General features: G+C 42.8%; 1 protein-coding gene across 2 annotated transcripts in view; it reads right to left on the bottom strand.

The window, feature by feature from the left end:
• The window catches only part of LOC137345318 (V-set domain-containing T-cell activation inhibitor 1-like), a 149266-nt gene that overhangs the window by 123104 nt on the left and 6206 nt on the right, over window positions 1-19956 (bottom strand). The window contains exons 4-6 of one of the 2 annotated variants that reach the window (XM_068008815.1): window positions 14947-15021; window positions 10057-10383; window positions 9442-9513 (exon numbers count right to left, since the gene is read on the bottom strand). In XM_068008815.1, coding sequence (XP_067864916.1) covers window positions 9442-9513; window positions 10057-10383; window positions 14947-15021 — 474 coding nt within the window. The remainder of the gene's footprint in view (window positions 1-9441; window positions 9514-10056; window positions 10384-14946; window positions 15022-19956) is intronic. The other variant, XM_068008816.1, reaches the window with a different exon arrangement.

Here is a 19956-nt window from a genome sequence, read left to right on the forward strand (position 1 = left end):
TTAGGGTTCAGGGATCGTATACATTAGGGTTAGGGTTAGTATGCATTAGGGTTCAGGGTTAGTATACATTAGGGTTAGGGTTAGTATGCATTAGGGTTCAGGGTTGGTATACATTAGGGTTCAGGGTTAATATACATTAGGTTTCAGGGTCAGTATACAGTAGGGTTCTGGGTCAGTATACATTAGGTTTCAGTGTTCGTATACATTGAGGTTCAGGGTGAGTATACATTAGGGTTAGGGTCAGGATACATTAGGGTTAGGGTGAGTATACATTAGGGTTCAGGATTAGTATACATTAGGGTTGGGTCAGTATACATTAGGGTTAGTCTCCGTATGCATTAGGGTTCAGGGTCAGCATACATTAGGGTTCAGGGTTAGTATACATTAGGGTTCATGGTCAGTATAGATTTGAATTAGTGTTAGTATACATCAGGATTAGGGTCAGTAACCATTAGGGTTAGGGTCAGTATACATTCGGGTTCAGGGTTAGTATACATTAGGGTTAGGGTCAGTATACATTAGAGTTCAGGGTCAGTATACATTCGGGTTCAGGGTCAGTATACAGTAGGGTTAAGGTTCAGTATACATTAGTGTTGGGATCAGTATACATTAGATTCAGGGTCAGTATACATTAGGGTTCAGGGATATTATACATTAGGGTTCAGGGTTAATATACATTAGGGTTCAGGGCCAGTATACAGTAGGGTTCTGGGTCAGTAGACATTAGGGTTCAGGGTTCGTATACATTAAGTTTCAGGGTTAGTATACATTAGGGTTCATGGTCAGTATAGATTTGAATTAGTGTTGGTATACATCAGGATTAGGGTCAGTGAACATTAGGGTTAGGGTCAGTATACATTCGGGTTCAGGGTTAGTATACATTAGGATTAGGGTCAGTAAACATTAGGGTTATTGTCAGTATACATTCGGGTTCAGGGTTAGTATACATTAGGGTTAGGGTCAGTATACATTAGGGTTCAGGGTTAGTATACATTAGGGTTCAGGGTCAGTATACAGTAGGGTGAGGTTCAGTGTACATTTTGTGTTAGGGTCAGTATACATTAGGTTCAGGTTCGGTATACATTCGGGTTCAGAGTTAGTATACATTAGGGTTCGGGGTTAATATACATTCGGGTTCAGGGTCAGTATACAGTAGGGTTCTGGGTCAGTATACATTAGGGTTCAGGGTTTGTATACATTAAGGTACAGGGTTACTATAGATTATGGTTAGTGTCAGCATGCATTAGAGTTAGGGTCAGTATACATTAGGGTTCAGGGTTAGTATACATTAGGGTCCAGGGTTAGTATACATTAGGGTTAGGGTTAGTATACTTTAGGGTTCAGGGTCAGTATACATTAGGGTTCAGGGTCATTATACAGTATGTTTGAGGTTCAGGATACATCAGGGTTCAGGGTGAGTATACATTAGGGTTCAGGGTTAGTATACATTATCGTTCAGTTTTAGTATACATTAGGGTTAGGGTCAGTATACATTTGGGTTCAGGGTTAGTAGACATTAGGGTTCAGGGTCAGTATACGTTAGGGTAAGAGTCAGTTTACATTAGGGGTCAGTGTCTGTCTCTGTTAGGGTTCAGGGTTAGTATCCATTAGGGTTTAGGGTTAGTATACATTGGGATTAGGGTCAGTAAACATTAGGGTTAGGGTCAGTATACATTCGGGTGCAGGGTTAGTATACATTAGGGTTAGGGTCATGATACATTAGGCTCAGGGTCAGTATACATTAGGGTTCAGGGTTAGTATACATTAGGGTTAGGGTCAGTATACATTAGGGTTAGAGTCAGTATACTTTCGGGTTCAGGGTTAGTATACATTAGGGTTCAGTGTTAGTATACATTAGGGTTCAGGGTCAGTATACAGTCTGGCTCTGGGTCAGTATACATTAGGGTTCAGGGTTAGTATACATTAAGGTTCAGGGTCTGTATACATTAGGGTTAGGGTAGAGATATATTGGCGTCCAGGTTTTTTATACATTAGGGTTAGGGTCAGTATACAGTACGATTCAGGGTTAGTATATATTAGGATTTGGGTCAGTGTACATCAGGGTTAGGGTCAGTATACATTAGGGTTCAGAGTTAGTATACGTTAGTGTGTGGGTTAGTATACATTAGGGTTAGGCTTAGTATACATTGGCATTAGGGTCAGTATACATTAGAGTCAGTATAATTAAGGATTGGGTCCTTACACATTGGGGTTCAGGGTTAGTATACATTAGGGTTCAGCGTCAGTATACATTAGGTTTATGGTTAGTAGACATTAGAGTTAGGGTCAGTAAACATTACGGTTCAGCGTCAGTATACGATAGAGTTAGGGTCAGTATACATTAGGGTTAGGGTCAGTACACATTAGGGTCAGTATACATTCTGGTAAGGGTCCGTACAAAGCAGTGTGAGGGTTAGTACACATTGGGGTTTGGGTCAGTATACATTCGGGTTCATGGTTAGTATACATTAGGGTTAGGGTAAGTATACATTAGGGTTCAGGGTTAGTATACATTAGGGTTCAGGGTCAGTATACAGTAGGGTGAGGTTCAGTGTACATTAGTGTTAGGGCCAGAATACATTAGGTTCAGGGTCAGTGTACATTAGGGTTCAGAGTTAGTATACATTAGGGTTCAGGGTTCGTATACATTAAGGTACAGGGTTAGTATACATTATGGTTAGGGTCAGGATACATTAGGGTTAGAGTTAGTATGCATTAGGGTTCAGGGTTAGTATATATTAGGGTTAGGGTCAGTATACATTGGGGTTCAGGGTTAGTATACATTAGGGTTCAGGGTTAGTATACATTAGGGTTAGGGTCAGTATACAGTAGGGTTGAGGTTCAGGATACATCAGGGTTGAGGGTGAGTATACATTAGGGTTCAGTGTCAGTATACATTAGGGTTAGGGTCAGTAAACATTTGGGTTCAGGGTTAGTATACATTAGGGTTTAGGGTCAGTATACGTTAGGGTAAGAGTCAGTATACATTCGGGTTCAGTGTCAGTCTGCGTTAGGGTTCAGGGTTAGTATACATTAGGGTTTAGGGTTAGTATACTTTAGGATTAGGGTCAGTATACATTCGGGTTCAGGGTTAGTATACATTAGGGTGAGGGACAGTATACATTAGGGTTCAGGTCAGTATACATTCGGGTTCAGGGTCAGTATACATTAGGGTTAGGGTCAGAATACATGAGGGTTAGATTTTGTATACTTTAGGGTTCAGGGTTAGTATACATTAGGGTTCAGTGTTAGTATACATTAGGGTTCAGGGTCAGTATACAGTCTGGTTCTGGGTCAGTATACATTAAGGTTCAGGGTTAGTATACATTAGGGTTAGGGTCAGTATACATTAGGGTTCAGGGTCAGTATACATTAGGGTTCAGGGTTAGTATACATTTGGATTAGGGTCAGTAAACGTTAGGGTTAGGGTCAGTATACATTAGGGTTCAGAGTTAGTATACATTAGGATTAGGGTCAGTATACATTAGGGTTCAGGATTAGTATACATTAGGGTCAGGGTTAGTATACATTAGGGTTCAGGGTTAGTATACATTAGGATTAGGGTCAGTAAACATTAGGGTTAGGGTCAGTATACATTCGGGTTCAGGGTTAGTATACGTTAGGGTTAGGGTCAGTATACATTAGGGTTCAGGGTTAGTATACATTAGGGTTCAGGGTCAGTATACAGTAGGGTGAGGTTCAGTGTACATTCGTGTTCGGGTCAGTATACATTAGGTTCAGGGTCAGTATACATTAGGGTTCAGAGTTAGTATACATTAGGGTTCATGGTTAATATACATTTGGGTTCAGGGTTCGTATACATTAAGGTACAGGGTTAGTATACATTATGGTTAGGGTTAGTATACATTGGGGTGCAGGGTTAGTATACATTCGGGTTAGGGTCAGTATACATTAGGGTTCAGGGTTAGTATATATTAGCTTAGTTTAGTTTAGTTTAGTTTAGTTTAGAGAGACATCACTGAAACAGGCCCTTCGACCCACCGAGTCTGTGCCGACCATCAACCACCCATTTATTGATCCTACACTAATCCCATATTCCTACCGCATCCCCACCTGTCCCTATATTTCCCTACCACCTACCTATACTAGGGGCAATTAGGGTTAGGTTCAGTATATATTAGGGTTCAGGGTTAGTATACATTAGGGTTCAGGGTTAGTATACATTAGGGTTAAGGTCAGTATACATTAGGGTTCAGGGTCAGTACACAGTAGGGTTGAGGTTCAGGATACATCAGGTTTCAGGTTGAGTATACATTAGGGTTCAGGGTAGGTATACATTAGGGTTCAGTGTTAGTATACATTAGGGTTCGGTGTTAGTATACATTAGGCTTCAGGGTTAGTATACATTAATGTTCAGGGTCAGTATACATTAGGGTAAGGGTCAGTATACATTAGGGTTCTGGGTCAGTCTACGTTGGGGTTCAGGGTTAGTATTCATTAGGGTAAAGGGTTAGTATACATTAGGATTAGGGTCAGTAAACATTCGGGTTAGGGTCAGTATACATTCAGGTTCAGGGTTAGTATACATTAGGGTTAGGGACAGTATACATTCGGGTTCAGGGTCAGTATACATTAGGGTTAGGGTCAGTATACATTAGGCCCAGGGTCAGTATACATTGGGGTTCAGGGTTAGTATACATTAGGGTTAGGGTCAGTATACATTAGGGTTAGTGTCAGTATACGTTAGGGTTCAGGGTTAGTATACATTAGGGTTCAGTGTTAGTATACATTCGGGTTCAGGGTCTGTTGCAGTCTGGTTCTGGGTCAGTATACATTAGGGTTCATTGTTAGTATACATTGGGGTTCAGGGTCAGTCTACGTTACGGTTAATGGTTAGTATTCATTAGGGTTCAGGGTTAGTATACATTACTGTTCTGGGTCAGCATACGAGAGAGTGAGGGTCAGTATTCACTAGGGTTAGAGTCAGTACACATTAGGGTCAGTATACATTCGGGTTCAGGGAAAGTATACATTCGGCTTCAGTGTTAGTATACATTAGGGATCAGGGTCAGTATACAGTCTGGTTCTGGGTCAGTATACATGAGGATTCAGGGTTAGTCTACATTAAGGTTCAGGGCCAGTATACATTAGGGTTAGGGTAGGGATACATTGTGGTTCAGGGTTCTTATACATGAGGGTTAGGGTCAGTATACAGTACGATTAAGGGTTAGTATATCTTAGGATTAGGGTCAGTGTACATCAGGGTTAGGGTGAGTTTACATTAGGTTTCAGGGTTAGTATACATTAGTGTGAGGGTTAGTATACATTAGGGTTCGGCTTAGTATACATTGGCATTCGTGTCAGTATACAATAGAGTCAGTATAATTAAGAATTGGGTCCTTGCACATTAGGGTTAAGGTTAGTATACATTAGTGTTCAGGGTTAATATACATTAGGGTTCAGGGTCAGTATACAGTAGGGTTCTGGGTCAGTATACATTAGGTTTCAGTGTTCGTATACATTAAGGTACAGGGTTGGTATGCATTAGAGTAAGTGTCAGGATACACTAGGGTTAGATTAGTATACATTAGGGTTCAGGGTTAGTATACATTAGGGTTCAGGGTTAGTATACATTAGGGTTTAGGGTCAGTATAGATTTGAATTAGGGTTAGTATACATCAGGATTAGGGTCAGTATACATTCGGGTTCAGGGTTGGTATACATTAGGGTAAGTGTCAGTCTTCATCAGAGTTCAGGGTCAGTATACATTCGGGTTCAGGGTCAGTATACAGTAGGGTTAGGTTCAGTATACATTAGTGTTAGGGTCAGTATACATTAGGTTCAGGGTCAGTATGCATTAGGGTTCAGGGTTAGTATACATTAGGTTTCAGGGTTAATATATATTAGGGTTCAGGAGCAGTATACAGTAGTGTTCTGGGTCAGTATACATTAAGGTTCAGGGTTCGTATACATTAAGGTTCATGGTTAGTATACATTAGGGTTAGGGTCAGGATACATTAGGGTTAGGGTTAGTATACATTAGGGTTCAGGGTTAGTACACATTAGGGTTCAGAGTTAGTATACATTAGGGTTCATGGTTAATATACATTTGGGTTCAGGGTTCGTATACATTAAGGTACAGGGTTAGTATACATTATGGTTAGGGTTAGTATACATTGGGGTGCAGGGTTAGTATACATTCGGGTTAGGGTCAGTATACATTAGGGTTCAGGGTTAGTATATATTAGCTTAGTTTAGTTTAGTTTAGTTTAGTTTAGAGAGACATCACTGAAACAGGCCCTTCGACCCACCGAGTCTGTGCCGACCATCAACCACCCATTTATTGATCCTACACTAATCCCATATTCCTACCGCATCCCCACCTGTCCCTATATTTCCCTACCACCTACCTATACTAGGGGCAATTAGGGTTAGGTTCAGTATATATTAGGGTTCAGGGTTAGTATACATTAGGGTTCAGGGTTAGTATACATTAGGGTTAAGGTCAGTATACATTAGGGTTCAGGGTCAGTACACAGTAGGGTTGAGGTTCAGGATACATCAGGTTTCAGGGTGAGTATACATTAGGGTTCAGGGTAGGTATACATTAGGGTTCAGTGTTAGTATACATTAGGGTTCGGTGTTAGTATACATTAGGCTTCAGGGTTAGTATACATTAATGTTCAGGGTCAGTATACATTAGGGTAAGGGTCAGTATACATTAGGGTTCTGGGTCAGTCTACGTTGGGGTTCAGGGTTAGTATTCATTAGGGTAAAGGGTTAGTATACATTAGGATTAGGGTCAGTAAACATTCGGGTTAGGGTCAGTATACATTCAGGTTCAGGGTTAGTATACATTAGGGTTAGGGACAGTATACATTCGGGTTCAGGGTCAGTATACATTAGGGTTAGGGTCAGTATACATTAGGCCCAGGGTCAGTATACATTGGGGTTCAGGGTTAGTATACATTAGGGTTAGGGTCAGTATACATTAGGGTTAGTGTCAGTATACGTTAGGGTTCAGGGTTAGTATACATTAGGGTTCAGTGTTAGTATACATTCGGGTTCAGGGTCTGTTGCAGTCTGGTTCTGGGTCAGTATACATTAGGGTTCATTGTTAGTATACATTGGGGTTCAGGGTCAGTCTACGTTACGGTTAATGGTTAGTATTCATTAGGGTTCAGGGTTAGTATACATTACTGTTCTGGGTCAGCATACGAGAGAGTGAGGGTCAGTATTCACTAGGGTTAGAGTCAGTACACATTAGGGTCAGTATACATTCGGGTTCAGGGAAAGTATACATTCGGCTTCAGTGTTAGTATACATTAGGGATCAGGGTCAGTATACAGTCTGGTTCTGGGTCAGTATACATGAGGATTCAGGGTTAGTCTACATTAAGGTTCAGGGCCAGTATACATTAGGGTTAGGGTAGGGATACATTGTGGTTCAGGGTTCTTATACATGAGGGTTAGGGTCAGTATACAGTACGATTAAGGGTTAGTATATCTTAGGATTAGGGTCAGTGTACATCAGGGTTAGGGTGAGTTTACATTAGGTTTCAGGGTTAGTATACATTAGTGTGAGGGTTAGTATACATTAGGGTTCGGCTTAGTATACATTGGCATTCGTGTCAGTATACAATAGAGTCAGTATAATTAAGAATTGGGTCCTTGCACATTAGGGTTAAGGTTAGTATACATTAGTGTTCAGGGTTAATATACATTAGGGTTCAGGGTCAGTATACAGTAGGGTTCTGGGTCAGTATACATTAGGTTTCAGTGTTCGTATACATTAAGGTACAGGGTTGGTATGCATTAGAGTAAGTGTCAGGATACACTAGGGTTAGATTAGTATACATTAGGGTTCAGGGTTAGTATACATTAGGGTTCAGGGTTAGTATACATTAGGGTTTAGGGTCAGTATAGATTTGAATTAGGGTTAGTATACATCAGGATTAGGGTCAGTATACATTCGGGTTCAGGGTTGGTATACATTAGGGTAAGTGTCAGTCTTCATCAGAGTTCAGGGTCAGTATACATTCGGGTTCAGGGTCAGTATACAGTAGGGTTAGGTTCAGTATACATTAGTGTTAGGGTCAGTATACATTAGGTTCAGGGTCAGTATGCATTAGGGTTCAGGGTTAGTATACATTAGGTTTCAGGGTTAATATATATTAGGGTTCAGGAGCAGTATACAGTAGTGTTCTGGGTCAGTATACATTAAGGTTCAGGGTTCGTATACATTAAGGTTCATGGTTAGTATACATTAGGGTTAGGGTCAGGATACATTAGGGTTAGGGTTAGTATACATTAGGGTTCAGGGTTAGTACACATTAGGGTTAGGGTCAGTATACATTAGGGTTCAGGGTTAGTATACATTAGGGTAAGTGTCAGTCTTCATCAGAGTTCAGGGTCAGTATACATTCGGGTTCAGGGTCAGTATACAGTAGGGTTAGGTTCAGTATACATTAGTGTTAGGGTTAGTATACATTCGGGTTCAGGGTCAGTATATGTTAGGGTTCAGGGTCAGTATACATTAGGGTTCAGGGTTCGTATACATTCGGGTTAGCGTCAGTATGCATTAGATTTCAGGGTCAGTATACATTAGGGTTAGGGTCAGTATATATTAGGGTTCAGGGTTAGTATACATTGGAATTAGGGTTACTATACATTAGGAGTAGGGTCAGTAAACATTAGCATTAGGGTCTGTATACAATCGGGTTCAGGGTGAGTAGACATTAGGGTTAGGGTCAGTATACATTAGGGATAGGGTCAGTATACATTAGGGTTAGGACAGTATACATTAGGGTTCGCGTCAGTATACATTAGGATGAGGTTCAGTATACATTAGGGCTCAGGTTTGTATACATTAGTGTTAGGGTCAGTGTACATTAGCTTTAGGGTCAGTATTCATTAGGGTTCAGGGTTAGTATACATTACGTTTCGGGTTAGTATACATTCGAGTTAGGTCAGTATATATCAGAGTTCAGGGTTAGTATTCATAAGGTTCAGGGTTAGTGCACTTTAGGGTTAGGGTCAGTATACATTAGCCTGAGGGTCAGTATACATTGGGGTTGGGGTTAGGATACATTAGGTTTAGGGTCCTTACACATTAGATTTATGGTTGTTATACATTAGGTTTAGGTTCAGTATACATTACGTTTAGTGACACTATTCATTACGGTTTAGAGTAAGTATACATTAGGTTTAGGGTAAGTATACATTAGAGTTAGGGTCAGTATACATTAGGGTTCAGGGTTACTATACATTAGGGGTCATGTTTAGTATACATTAGTGTTAGGGTCAGTATACATTAGGGTTCAGGGTCAGTACACATTAGGGTTAGGGTTAGTATACATTTGGGTTAGGGTTAGTATACATTAGGTTTAGGTTTCATATACATTAGGGGTAGGGTCAGTATACAATAGGGTAAATGCGAGTATACATTAGGGTTCAGGGTTATGATCTCATGGTCTCTCACCTGTATTATTAGGCTTGGTATAGTTATCAAAGCTGTCTGGTTTGGTATTCACTTCAGTCTCCATCTTAGAATCTGTTAAACACAAATCAAACAGAGCAAATCGATGTTTTGCATCGACAATGGGTCAGGATCAGAGAGAGGACCCGACAAAGAGAAAATCGGACAGAGTGTGACATGAGAGAGAGAGACAGACATGAGAGAGAGCGAGAGACATGAGAGAGAGAGACATTAAAGAGAGGGAGAGACATGAGAGAGAGAGAGAGAGAGACATGAAGGAAAGACAGAGAGAGAGACATGAAAGAGAGAAAGAGACATGAAAGAGAGTCAGGGACATGAAAGGGAGCGACATGAGAGAGATGAGAGAGAGATGAGAGAGAGAGAGATGAGAGAGAGAGGGACATGAGTGAGAGAGAGATAGAGATGGGAGAGAGAGACATGCGAGACAGAGAGAGAGAGAGAGAGGCATGAGAGAGTGAGAGAGGGATACGAGAGAGAGACATGAGAGACAGAGAAACATGAAAGAGAGAGAGAGAGAGACAGACAGACAGACAGAGAGACAGAGAGAGAGATATATGAGTGTAATGTATGACGGACAGAGATGACTTTAGCACTCACTGTTTACTGCCAGTCTGACAATAAGTCTTTCGGCAGTCATACTCCCTTTCTTCGAGACAATACATTCGTATTCTCCACTGTCATTCAATTGCAGCCCCTGGATCAGCAGTGACAGATTTCCTCTGATGACTTCACTGTTGGCGATGAGGGTTCGATTCCTGTACTGCGGGTCCTGATACTGGGAATCTTCCTTGCCTTTGTTCCAATACCATGCCACGATATTCGGTTTCACTTTTTGCCAGTATATGGAACCCTTAGCAATTCCATTGGGATCACTCTTACAGGGAAGAAGTACATCACCTCCAACCCTGGCACTTATATTATGTCCTACAAAGCAAATCCAAACAGCCAATGATCAGGTCAATAATTCCGACATGTGAGAGATGACAGTGTGACACAGGATTTCAGCACAGAAACAGGCCATTCGGCCCAACAGATCCATGTCTATACCCCACACAAGCCCCTCTTCATCTCGCCCCATCACCATATCCTTCTGTTGCTTTCTCTCTCCAGCTTCCCCCTTAAATACATCCACACTATTAACTTCACCCAATCCCTGTGTGAGTGAGTTGCACATTCTCACCACTCTGTGGGGAAAGATGTTTCTCCTGAATTCCCTGACTGCATTTATTACTATCTTATATTGACGGTCCCGAGTTCTGAATTCACCCACAAGTGGAAACGTCTTCTCTACATCGGGCCCATCGAAACTTCCATGATTTTAAAGACCTCTATTAGGCCACGGTTCAAGCGTTCTCAATTCTAGAGAAAACCGCCCCAGCCTGTTCAGTCATTCCTGATAGTTATATGTAACCTCTCAGTTCTGGGATCATCCTTGTTTGCATCTTCACGAGGGTCTCTATATCCTTTTTATAATATGGAGACTAGAACTGTGCGCAGTGCTCCATGTGTGGTCCAACCAAGGGATATGGAGACCGTAACTGTGTACAGTGCTCCAAGTGTGGTCTAACCAAGGGATATGGAGATCAGAACTGTACACGAAGCTCCACGTGTGGTCTAACCAAGGGATATGGAGACTGGAACGCTGCACAGTGCTCCAAGAGTGATCTAACCAAGGGATATGGAGACCGGAACTGTCCACAGTGCTCCAAGTGCGGTCGAACCAAGGGATGTAGAGATTGGAACTGTGCACAGTGCTCCAAGTGTGGTCTAACCAAGGGATATGGAGACCAGAACTGTGCACAGTGCTCCAAGTGCGGTCTAACCAAGGGATATGGAGACCAGAACTGTGCACAGTGCTCCAAGTGTGATCAACCAAGGGATATGGAGACCGGAACTGTACACAGTGCTTCAAGTGTGGTCGAACCTAGGGATATGGAGACTGGAACCGTGCACAGTGCTCCACGTGTGGTCTAAACAAGGGATATGGAGACTAGAACTGTGCACAGTGCTCCAAGTGTGGTCTAACCAAGGTATATGAAGACTGGAACTGTGCACAGTGCTTCAAGAGTGGTCTAACCAAGGTATATGGAGACTGGAACTGTGCACAGTGCTTGAAGAGTGGTCTACCCAAGGGATATGGAGACCAGAACTGTGAACAGTGCTCCAAGTGTGGTCTAACCGAGGGATATGGAGACCAGAACAGAGCACAGTGCTCCAAGTGTGGTCCAACCAAGACATATGGAGATCATAACAGTGCACAGTGCTCCAAGTGTGGTCCAACCAAGGTATATGGAGACTGGAATTGTGCACAGTGCTCCAAGTGTGGTCCAACCAAGGGAAATGGAGAGCAAAACTGTGCACAGTGCTCCACGTGTCGTCTAACCAAGGGATGCGGTGATCAGAACGGTGCATAATGCTCCAAGTGTGGTCTAACCAAGGGATATGAAGACCAGAATTGTCACAACTATGTATCTCACTGCTTGATCTCACTGATATATCACTGGTTACATCACAAGTTATCTCACTGCTTTATCTCACTGATATGGGTTGGTACCTGGGATCTCGATGTCGTGGCCATTTCGGAGACATGGGTCGAACAGGGGCAGGAATGCATGTTGCAGGATCCAGGATTTAGATGTTTCAGTCAGAACAGAGAAGATGGTAAAAGAGGGGGGGGGGGGGTGTGGCATTGTTAATCAAGGAGAGTATTACAGCGACAGAAAGGACGTTTGAGGACTCGTCTACTGAGGTAGTATGGGCCGAGGTTAGAAACAGGAGAGGTGAGGTTACCCTGTTGGGAGTCCTTTATAGACCTCCAAATAGTTCCAGAGATGTAGAGGAAAGGATAGCGAAGATGATTCTCGACAGGGGCGAGAGTAACAGGGTAGTTGTTATGGGGGACTTTAACTTTCCAAATATCGACTGGAAATACTATAGTTCGAGTAATTTAGATGGGTCAGTTTTTGTCCAGTGTGTGCAGGAGGGTTTTCTGACACAGTATGTGGACAGGCCAACCAGGGGCGATGCCACATTGGATATGGTACTGGGAAATGAACCCGGCCAGGTGTTAGATTTAGATGTAGGTGAGCACTTTGGTGATAGTGATCACAATTCGGTTAGGTTTACCTTAGCGATGGGCAGGGACAGGTATATACGGCAGGGCAAAAATTATAGCGGGGGGAAAGGAAATTATGATGTGATTAGGCAAGATTTAGGATGCATAGGATGGGGAAGGAAACTGCAGGGGATGGGAACAATCGAAATGTGGAGCTTATTCAAGGAGCAGCTACTGCGTGTCCTTGATAAGTATGTAGCTGTGAGGCAGGGAGGAAGTTGTCGAGCGAGGGAGCCGTGGTTTACTAAAGAAGTTGAAGCGCTTGTCAAGTGGAAGAAGAAGGCTTATGTTAGGATGAGACGTGAAGGCTCAGTTAGGGCGCTTGAGAGCTACAAGCTAGCCAGGAAGGATCGAAAGGGAGAGCGAAGAAGAGCAAGGAGAGGGCACGAGAAGTCATTGGCGGATAGGATCAGGGAAAACCCGAAGGCTTTCTTTAGGTATATCAGGAATAAAAGAATGACTAGAGTTAGATTCGGGCCAATCAAGGATAGTAGTGGGAAGTTGTGTGTGGAATCAGAGGAGATAGGGGAAGTGTTAAATGAATATTGTGCGTCAGTATTTGCAGTAGAGAAAGACAATTTTGTTGAGGAGAATACTGAGATTCAGGCTACTAGACTAGATGGGATTGAGGTTCACAAGGAGGAGGTGTTATCAATTTTGGAAAGTGTGAAAATAGATATGTCCCCTGGGCCAGATGGGATTTACCCTAGGATTCTCTGGGAAGCAAGGGAGGAGATTGCAGAGCCATTGTGTCATCATTGTCGACAGGAATAGTGCCGGAAGACTGGAGGATAGCAAATGTTGTCACCTTGTTCAAGAAGGGGAGTAGAGACAGCCCTGGTAATTATAGACCTGTGAGCCTTCCTTCGGTTGTGGGTAAAATGTTGGAAAAGGTTATAAGAGACAGGATTTATAATAATCTTGAAAAGAATAAGATCATTAGTGATAGTCAGCACGGTTTTGTGACGGGTAGGTCGTGCCTCACATACCTTATTGAGTTTTTCGAGAAGGTGACCAAACATGTGGATGAGGGTAAAGCAGTTAATGTGGTGTATATGGATTTCAGTAAGGCGTTTGATAAGGTTCCCCATGGTAGGCTATTGCAGAAAATACGGAAGTATGGGGTTGAAGGTGATTTAGAGCTTTGGATCAGAAATTGGCTAGCTGAAAGAAGACAGAGGGTGGTGGTTGATGGCAAATGTTCATCCTGGAGTTTAGTTACTCTTGGTGTACCGCAAGGATCTGTTTTGGGGCCACTGCTGTTTGTCATTTTTATAAATGACCTGGAAGAGGGTGTAGAAGGGTGGGTTATTAAATTTGCAGATGACACTGAGGTCGGTGGAGTTGTCGATCGTGCCGAAGGATGTTGTAGGGTACAGAGGGACATAGATGGGCTGCAGAGCTGGGCTGAGAGATGGCAAATGGAGTTTAATGCGGAAAAGTGCGAGGTGATTCACTTTGAAAGGAGTAACAGGAATGCAGAGTACTGGGCTAATGGGAAGATTCTAGGTAGTGTAGATGAACAGAGAGATCTTGGTGTCCAGGTGCATAAATCCCTGAAGGTTGCTACCCAGGTTAATCGGGCTGTTAAGAAGGCATATGGTGTGTTTGCTTTTATTAGTAGGGGGATCGAGTTTCGGAGCCACGAGGTCATGCTGCAGCTGAACAAAACTCTGGTGAGACCGCACCTGGAGTATTGCATGCAGTTCTGGTCACCGCATTATAGGAAGGATGTGGAAGCTTTGGAAAGGGTGCAGAGGAGATTTACTAGGATGTTGCCTGGTATGGAGGGAAGGTCTTACGAGGAAAGGCTGAGGGACTTGAGGTTGTTTACGTTGGAGAGAAGAAGGAGGAGAGGTGACTGAATAGAAACATATAAGATAATCAGAGGGTTAGATAGGGTGGATAGTGAGCGTCTTTTTCCTCGGATGGTGATGGCAAACACGAGGGTACATAGCTTTAAGTTGAAGGTTGATAGATATAGGACAGATGTGAGAGGTAGTTTCTTTACTCAGAGTAGTAAGGGCGTGGAACGCCCTGCCTGCAGCAGTAGCAGATTCGCCAACTTTAAGGGCATTTAAGTGGTCATTGGATAGACATATGGATGAAAATGGAATAGTGTAGGTCAGATGGTTTCACAGGTCGGCGCAACATCGAGGGCCGAAGGGCCTGTACTGCGCTGTAATGTTCTAATTCTAAAAATTCTAATATATCACTGGATACATCACAAGTTACCTCACTGCTTTATCTTGCTGATATTTCACTGGTTATATCACAAGTTATCTCACTGCTTTATCTCACTGATATACCACCGGTTATCTCATAAGGTAGCTCACTGCTTGAATCCCAGTTATACCGTTGGTTGATCCTACCTGATGCCTGTGCGATTTTAGCCATTATTATCAGACACGGGATGATGGACTTGATGTTCCATGATCCATTATTTCCTTAAATAGAGAAGATAATAACTGTATTATGGCAGGCACATGGGTTGGATCAATGATCAAAGGTGAGAGAGAGAGATACAGAGAAATGGAGAATCTCTGAATCACAGAATTGTTACACATCGAAGGAGGTCATTCAACCCATCCTGTCAGTACTGGCTCTCCGAACGAGCTATTTACCTCCTGCCACTCCTCCTCCTTCTCCCTGCAGCCCTTCCCATTCTTCAGTTTCAAACAACAATCCAATTCCTTACTGAATTCCTCAATCAAACCTGCTTCCACACTCTCAGGCAGTACATTCCAGACCTCAAACAATCGCTGCATAAAAACATTTTTCCTCGTGTTGCCATTGCTTCTTTTACCAAACAGTTTAAATCTGTGCCCTCTTGTTCTCGATCCTTCCACAGTTTCTCTCTATCTACTCTGTCCTGACCCCTCATGATTTTGAATACCTCTATCAAGTCACCTCTCAGCCTTCTCTTCTCCAAGAAAAACAGCCCTAACTTCTCCAATTTATCTTCAGAAACGAAATTCCTCAACCCTGGAAATATTCTAGTGAATCTTTTCTGTACTCTCTCCAATGCCCTCACGTCCTTCCTCAAGTGCAGCGCCCAGAACTGGACACAATTCTCCAGCTGAGACCGAACTAGTGTCGAACACACGTTCAACATAACTTCCTTGCTCTTGTACTCTATGCCCCTATTAATAAAGCCCAGAATACTGTATGCTTTATTAACCGCTCTCTCAACCTGTCCTGCCACCTTCAATGACTTATGCACATATCCAGCCAGGTCCCTCTGCTCCTGCACCCACTTTAGTATTGTAATCTTTATTTTGTATTGTCTCTCCATGTTCTTCCTATCAAAATGAATCACCTCACATTTCTCTGTATTGAACTTCATCTGCCACCTGTCTGCCCATTTCACCAACTTGTCTATGTCCTTTTGAAATTCTACACTATCCTCCTCACAGTTCACGATGCTTCCAAGTTTCATATCACTGCAAATTTTGAAACTGTGCCCTGTACACCAAGGTCTAGGTCATTAATATATATCAGAAAAAGCAAGGGTCCCAACACTGATCCCAGGGGAACTCCACTACAAACCTTCCTCCAGCCCGAACAACATCCATTAACCACTACTCTTTGTTTTCTGTCACTCAACGAAATTCATATCCATGTCCCTTTTTATTCCATGAGATACAAGTTTACTCCCAAGTCTGTTGTGTGGCACTGTATCAAACGCCTTTTGAAAGTTCATGTACACCACATCAACAGCATCGTCCTCATCAACCCTCTCTGTTACCTCCTCAAAAAACTCCAGCAAGTTAGTTAGCATGACTTTCACTGAAGAAATCCATTGCTGGCTTTGCTTAATGAACCCACATTCACCCAAGTGACTATTAATTTTGTCCCTAACTGTTGTTTCCGGAAGCTTCCCCACCACTGAAGTTAAACTGACTGGCCTGTAGTTGCTGGGCTTATCTTTACACCATTTTTTGAACAAGAGTGTAAGGTTTGCAATTCTCCAGTCCTCTGGCTCCACCCCCGAGTCTAAGGAAGACTGAAAAATTATGGTCAGTACCTCCGCAATTTCCACTCTCACTTCCCTCAGCATCCTTGATGCATCTCACCTGGTGCTTAATCAAATTTAAGTACACAGTCTATCCAATACCTCCTCCTAATCAATTTTAAATTATTCTAGTGTCTGACTTACTTCCTCTTTCACCGTGGCCTGGGTTGCATCTTCTTACTTGATAAAAACAGATACCTGCCTCCATGCATAAATCCCCTTTGTGGTCCCTAATCGATTCCACCCTCCCTTTTACTATTAATATGCCTATGAAGACTTCTGCATTCCCTTTTATGTTAGCTGCCAGTCTCTTCTTATGCTCTCTCTTTGTTTCTCTCATATGTTTTTTCACTTCCTCTCTGAAGCTTCTATATTCAGCCTGGTTCTCTTTTGTCTTATCGACCCGGCATCTGCAATAAGCACACTTTTTCTTCATCTTAATCTCTATTGTTATGACCGGGTGAGAAAGGTGTCATGGGGTATTTTACTGTCTTCACCTGGTCTTACTGTAACAGGGTTTCATTTCAAACACACTGTGTTTTGAGCGCCCCCTTGGTGGATCCTTGTTCACCACTTTCCAATGAAAAGGTAAAGAAATTAGCCTAAACAGGATTTCTTTGGTTTAAAGACGAAAAGTGAAATGTATCAAACCTTAAACTTAAACTCTAATATGGGAATTGTTTATAGATACATGCCCCACCACACACTAGCATGCATACGCGATACACACATGAAAATAGGGGCAGAAAAGAGAAGAAAAAATATGTAAAAAATGTTAGAGGCAATCTATGAAGAGGGGTTTTTACTGTGCTTCAAGCTCGCTGTGGTCCTTGATTGGATGTCGTCTTGCTTTTCATTGGGGCCCAGTATTCTTCTTAAACCTTGTTCACTGCAGGAGACTTTTCTCTCTTGGGGTTCCTGTGACTTCAGTGGGTCTTCAGTTCCGTGAGAAAGAGATGTGAGCAGACAGGGGAGAGATCTTTTCAGTCCAGGAGTTAGTCATGTGACTGAACTGGTCTGACCTTGACTGCAGCCGAACTATCTCGTGTTTGAAGGCAACCCATTGTTCAGCTACTGTTTTGCCTGCCAACCTTTGATTCCAATTTATTTGTCCCAGCTCCATTCTTACCCCATTGAAGTTGGCTTTCCCCCAGTTAATTATACTTACTCTCGGTCCAACCATCTTCAGCTGCTTCATCACTGATCTTCCTTCAATCATAACGGCAGAAACGGGGATTGTCACTGATGATTGCACAATGTTCAGCACCATTCGTGACTCCTCAGATACTGAAGCAGTCTGTGTAGAAATGCAGCAAGACTTGGACAATATCCAGGCTTGGGCTGATAAGTGGCAAGTAACATTCGCGCAACACAAGTGCCAGGCAATGACCATCTCCAACAAGAGAGACTCTAACCATCTCCCCATGACATTCAATGGTATTACCATCGCTGAAACCCCCACTGTCAACATCCTAGGGGCTACCATTGAGCAGAAACTGAACTGAAGTAGCCATATAAATACAATGGCTACAAGAGCAGGTCAGAGGCTAGGAATCCTGAGGCGAGTAACTCACCTCCTGACTCCCCAAACCTGTCCACCATCTACAAGGTACAAGTCAGGAGTGTGATGGAATACTTTCCACTTGCCTGGATTGGTGCAGCTCCAACAAAACTCAAGAAGCTCAAGACCATCCAGGACAAAGCAGCCCGCTTGTTTGGCACCCCATCTACAAACATTCACTCCCTCCACCACTGACACACAGTGGCAGCAGTGTGTACCATCTACAAGATGCACTGCAGCAATGCACCAAGGCTCCTTAGACATCACCTTCCAAACCCGTGACCTCCACCAACTAGAAGGACAAGGGTAGCAGACACATGGGAACACCACCACCTGCAAGTTCCCCTCCAAGTCACACACCATCCTGACTTGGAACTATATCGCCGTTCCTTCAATGTTTTTTGGTCAAAATCCTGGAACTCCCTTCCTAACAGCACTGTGGGTGTACCTACCCCACATGGACTGCAGCGGTTCAAGAAGGCAGTCCACCACCACCTTCTGAAGGGCAATTAGGGATGGGCAATTAATGCTGGCCTGGCCAGGGAGGCTCACATCCCATGAATGAATTTGAAAAAAAATTCACTTAGCCTATCGAAATCTCTCTGAAGCCTCATTTCATCCTCCTCACAACTCACATTCCCAACTAGTTTTGTGTCATCAGCAAACTTGGAAATATTACATTTGTTCCCCACCTCCAATTCATTGATATGGATTGTGAATAGCTCGGGCCCAAGCACTGATCCTTGTAGTACCTCACTAGTCACAGCCTGCCAACCTGAGAATGACCCGTTTATTCCGACTCTCTGTTTCCTGTCCATTAACCAATTCTCAATCCATACCAGTTTATCTCCCCCAATCCCATGCACTCTAATTTTATTTACCAACTTCCCGTGGGGGACCTTATCAAAAGTCTTCTGAAAATCCAAATATACCTTCTTCTTTGGCCTCCTTGTCTCGAGAGACAATGGGTAAGCGCCTGAAGATGGTCAGTGGTTTGTGAAGCAGGGCCTGGAGTGGTTCTAAAGGCTAATTCTAGAGTGACAAACTCTTCCACATCTACTGGCTCCCCCTGATCTATTCTGCTAGTTAAAGCTTCAAAAAACTCCAACAGGATTGTCAAACATGATTTCCCTTTTACAAAAAAAACTAGAGATACTAGAGAAACAAGGCTCAAGCGAGAATGAGGAACTGAAAGAAATTACTATCAGTAAAAATATTGTACTGGAGAAATTAATCGGATTGAAAGTTGATTAAATCCCCTGGACCTGATGATCTACATTCCCAGAGTGTTGAAAGAGGTGGCTGCAGTGGATGCATTGGTGGTCATCTTCCAAAATTCTTTAGATACTGGAGCAGTTCCTAAAGATTGGAAGTAGCAAATGTAACCCCACTATTTAAGAAAGTAGGGAGAGAGAAAGTGGGGTACTACAGACCTGTTACTCTGATATTAGTTACAGAGAAAATGTTAGAATCTATAATAAAGCATGTGATAACTGCATACTTAGAACATAATGGTAGGATTGGGCAGAGTCAACATGGATTTCCACCTACCCCAATAACCTTTCACCCCCTTACTTATCAAGAATCTATCTACTTCTGCCTTAAAAATATTCAAAGACTCTGCTTCCACTGCCTTTTGAGGAAGAGAATTCCAAAGATTCCCAATCCTCTGAGAGAAAAAAAATTCTCCTCATCCCTATCTTAAATGGACCACCCCTTATTTTTAAACAGTGACACCTCGTTCGATATTCTCCCACAAGGGGGAACATCCTTTCCACAGCCACCCTGTCAAGACCCCTCAGAATC

Source organism: Heterodontus francisci, chromosome 28 (assembly GCF_036365525.1).
Source record: "Heterodontus francisci isolate sHetFra1 chromosome 28, sHetFra1.hap1, whole genome shotgun sequence".
In the NCBI taxonomy this organism is placed as follows: domain Eukaryota; kingdom Metazoa; phylum Chordata; class Chondrichthyes; order Heterodontiformes; family Heterodontidae; genus Heterodontus; species Heterodontus francisci.